This window comes from Sinocyclocheilus rhinocerous, unplaced genomic scaffold, assembly GCF_001515625.1.
Source record: "Sinocyclocheilus rhinocerous isolate Xijiao unplaced genomic scaffold, SAMN03320098_v1.1 scaffold851, whole genome shotgun sequence".
Classification (NCBI taxonomy): Eukaryota; Metazoa; Chordata; class Actinopteri; order Cypriniformes; family Cyprinidae; genus Sinocyclocheilus; species Sinocyclocheilus rhinocerous.
In genome coordinates this window covers 74,004-77,389 of record NW_015624573.1, presented here as the reverse complement: position 1 = coordinate 77,389, position 3,386 = coordinate 74,004, and the positions used below count along the sequence as shown (strand labels likewise).

The following is a 3,386-nucleotide window of genomic DNA, read 5'->3' as shown; positions in this document are numbered from 1 at the left end:
CTGTAAATATATTAAAACTTAATTTTTGATTAGTAATATGCATTGCTAAGAACTTCATTTGGACAACTTTAAAGGTCGATTTTCTCAATATTTAGATTTTTTTTGCACCCTCAGATTCCAGATTTTCAAATAGTTGTATCTCAGCCAAATATCGTTTTATCCTAACAAACCATAAATCAATGGAAAGCTTATTTATTTAGCTTTCAGGTGATGTATAAATCTCAACTTCAAAAAATTGACCCTTATGCCTGGTTTTGTGGTCCAGGGTCACAAATGTAAAAATTCTAAATAAAAAAATGGAGTATAGGCCTATTAGTTATGGGAATTTTTTTTTTTTTCAAATATTGAGCTTACGCTTCTACAATAAAGACTGGAAAATGAGATGCTGAACTAAATCTAAAGCAGCATAACATTACAAAAACACCCAGTTATATTATAATCAGAAATTTGATAACATTGTACCAGAATGAGTGAAGTACAAGTGCGTTTAGATGTGAGAAAGACTTACCAAAGCAGTACTCAGCTTTTGGCCTCTGTTTGGTGGCATCACTGACCTAAGACAAGAGTGGGGGCCTTGTAGCAATTTCTCAAAAAGCAATGACGCAGAAATGGCAGAATGTGTGAAAACTGTTGTGTTTGTGAAAAGGTGGCAGCTTACCTTGGATATGTAGGTGAGACTGAGGGAACCCACGTGTTTGGCACCTACAGGCAGGTTCTAGAAGACCAAGAAACAATATTACTCTCAGATAGTGAAACAGAACTACATTACCCAATATCCATTTAGATTTTAGACAGATCATACCTGTGGGTTGTCCATGTACCAGACCAGACTACCCTGCTGCGTGTCCAGGATGAAATACCGTCGCAGGAACTTGCCGCTGTTCTCCAATTCTTCAATATCCAGGAAACCGCAGATGCGGTTCTGCCGGTCCACGTAAGGCATGTCCCCCTCTCTTCACACTACTCATTCCCCCCTCTCTCTGATATCAGTAACTGCTCAAGACGGAGATGGAAAGGGAGGAGCATGGGATAGAATACAAAGATTGGAAAGAGAGAGAGGTTAGTCAGACTAACAGTAAATGAGCTGATGCCATTATGCGGTTTTAAAAATCGCCCTTCCTTCCTCGATGACCCCTCTTGTCTTCCTTTCTTTCCCTTTCTTGTGCTCTTTCAGCTGAAAAATATTTTCTTTCTCCGATGTGTCAAAGTATTCTGTACAGGATATGAATCACAGCACTGCTTTGGACAAGACCTTTTTTTTGATTAGGAGAAAATAAAAAAAGTAAACAAATAAAAAAAGTTATAAAAATAAAATAAGATCTTTAAAAAAATTTAATATTAGAACTTTTAAAAGTGGAAAGTTGCATAAGAATAAGAAAACTAGATTTTGGGAGAATAAAAAAAACTGTACTTTCAATTAAAAAATAATATTATATTATTGTATATTCAACAGAATTAGTTATGTCCTCAATTAATTATTTTGAACTTGTGAGCGGTAGCTCATAATTCACAATAGACCAGGAAGTTTTTTTTCTTGAAAGAAATGAATACTTTTATTCAGCAAGGAGGTATTAAATTGATCAAAAAAACTTGTACATTGTTACAAAAAAATCTATTTCAAATAAATGCTGCTCTTTTAAACTTTCTATTCATCAAAGAATCCTGAAAAAAAGCGTATCAGGGTTTCCAAAAAGTATTAAGCAGTACACCAGTTTTCAACATAAGAAATGTTTCTTGAGCACCAAATCAGCATATTAGAATGATTTCTGAAGGACCATGTGACACTGAAGACTTGCGTAATGGCTACTGAATATTCAGCTTTGCCATCAAAAGAAAAAATGACATTTTAAAAGACAATAAAATAGAAAACAGGCATTTTAAATTGCAATATTATATCACAGAATTGTTTTATTTTATTTCTGATCAAATTTAGTGTATTAACTATACATTTTTGCAATGTACACTCTCAAGCTGTATTACATAACATTCAGACAACACGTGAATATGGCACATAATGTGTCGGGCTGGCAAAACCAAGAATAAATCCACCATTCTCTCTTGCATTCTGAGGGCAGGGGCATTAATGGCATGAGTGTAAGTCATAAACAGACAAAGGCTGTGAAGGAAGACAAGGCCTGCTGTATCATCGCCCAGCAGAAACAACAATGACCATGAGTCACTTGACCAATTAGCATGGAGCGCTGTTCGGCACCGCCCTGGGTTCCAGAGCACAGAATCAGCCTTGTGTTCTGGAATGCTCATAGGTTCTAGAGAAGCCCTTTTCTTCTAGGTCTTAGAGTATGCAAGCCTTTACCGTCAAAAGCAAAACATGATGTATACAGCATTTGGGTTTGAACAAAATTACACAGATATCTCATTCTGAGCTGTTATGTGCTGATGGTGCTGCTTATCAGAGCCAGCAAATGCAGGGCGACAGCTAGAGAGGATTTGGATCCCTTATTCTCGCTCTCCTCCTCCTGATTTTCATTTTAGATTGGGCAGATAGATAGTCTCCAAGACAGGTCTGGTCACGTTCTAGACAGGATTCACTTTGTTTTAGACTAGACCAACCACATTAACACACACACACACACACACACACACACACACACACACAAAGAAGTAAAGAGGCCAAACTCCTTATCTCTGGATCTAAGACGTGTGTGTGTGTGTGTGTGTGTGTGTGTGTGTAAGAAGGTTAGAATTACATGTTGAGCTTAATTTGTTTATGTTATTTGATGTACTTTAACACAAGCAGACACACACACACACACACACACACAGGAAGGCACTTACTACACAAGTTTAGGTTGGTTTGCATGCACATATCCTTCTTTGAATCCCTGATTAGAAAACAAATCTGCCATTTCACTGACAAAGATGAACATCATAGATAAGGCACATGAAACACCACTTTAACCCAGACTGTGTGTTTGCATGTGCACAGCACAAGACATACTCTCTGTGACCTAATTCACTCATATTATTATAAACCAAAGGTTGGCATATTTGTGCAGCATTTCAGGCAAAACAGACAAAAGTGCACACCTCACACATTTGCTTTGAACCATGTAAGGTTGTCAGAAGGGTTGCACCAAGCTCTTGCCCTTGAGGTGTTTCAGCAATTGCAAACATGCACATAGACACATTAAAGGTGGGGTAAGCGATTTTCCAAAAACGCTTTAGAAAACTGATTCGGGCCGACTAGCAAAACAAACTTGTAGCCAATCAGCAGTAAGAGGCGTGTCTACTCATGATGTGGAGGAGAGAGAGTTTAGTGCACAGGATAGACATTATCCGAGCCGAGCGACAGAAAGATAGAGATGGCGGATAAAAAACAAAAGAGGAAAACGTCTGCCGAACAAAAGAAGGCTTAAGGCAATAAG

At 37.7% G+C, this 3,386-nt stretch overlaps 1 protein-coding gene across 4 annotated transcripts in view; it reads right to left on the bottom strand.

The window, feature by feature from the left end:
• The window catches only part of plekha1a (pleckstrin homology domain containing, family A (phosphoinositide binding specific) member 1a), a 32,593-nt gene that overhangs the window by 21,230 nt on the left and 7,977 nt on the right, over positions 1-3,386 (bottom strand). For all 4 annotated transcript variants that reach the window (XM_016557835.1, XM_016557845.1, XM_016557862.1 and 1 more), the window contains exons 2-4: positions 803-993; positions 659-715; positions 509-554 (exon numbers count right to left, since the gene is read on the bottom strand). In XM_016557835.1, the coding sequence (XP_016413321.1) occupies positions 509-554; positions 659-715; positions 803-943 (244 nt within the window). In that variant the 5' untranslated portion in view covers positions 944-993. The remainder of the gene's footprint in view (positions 1-508; positions 555-658; positions 716-802; positions 994-3,386) is intronic.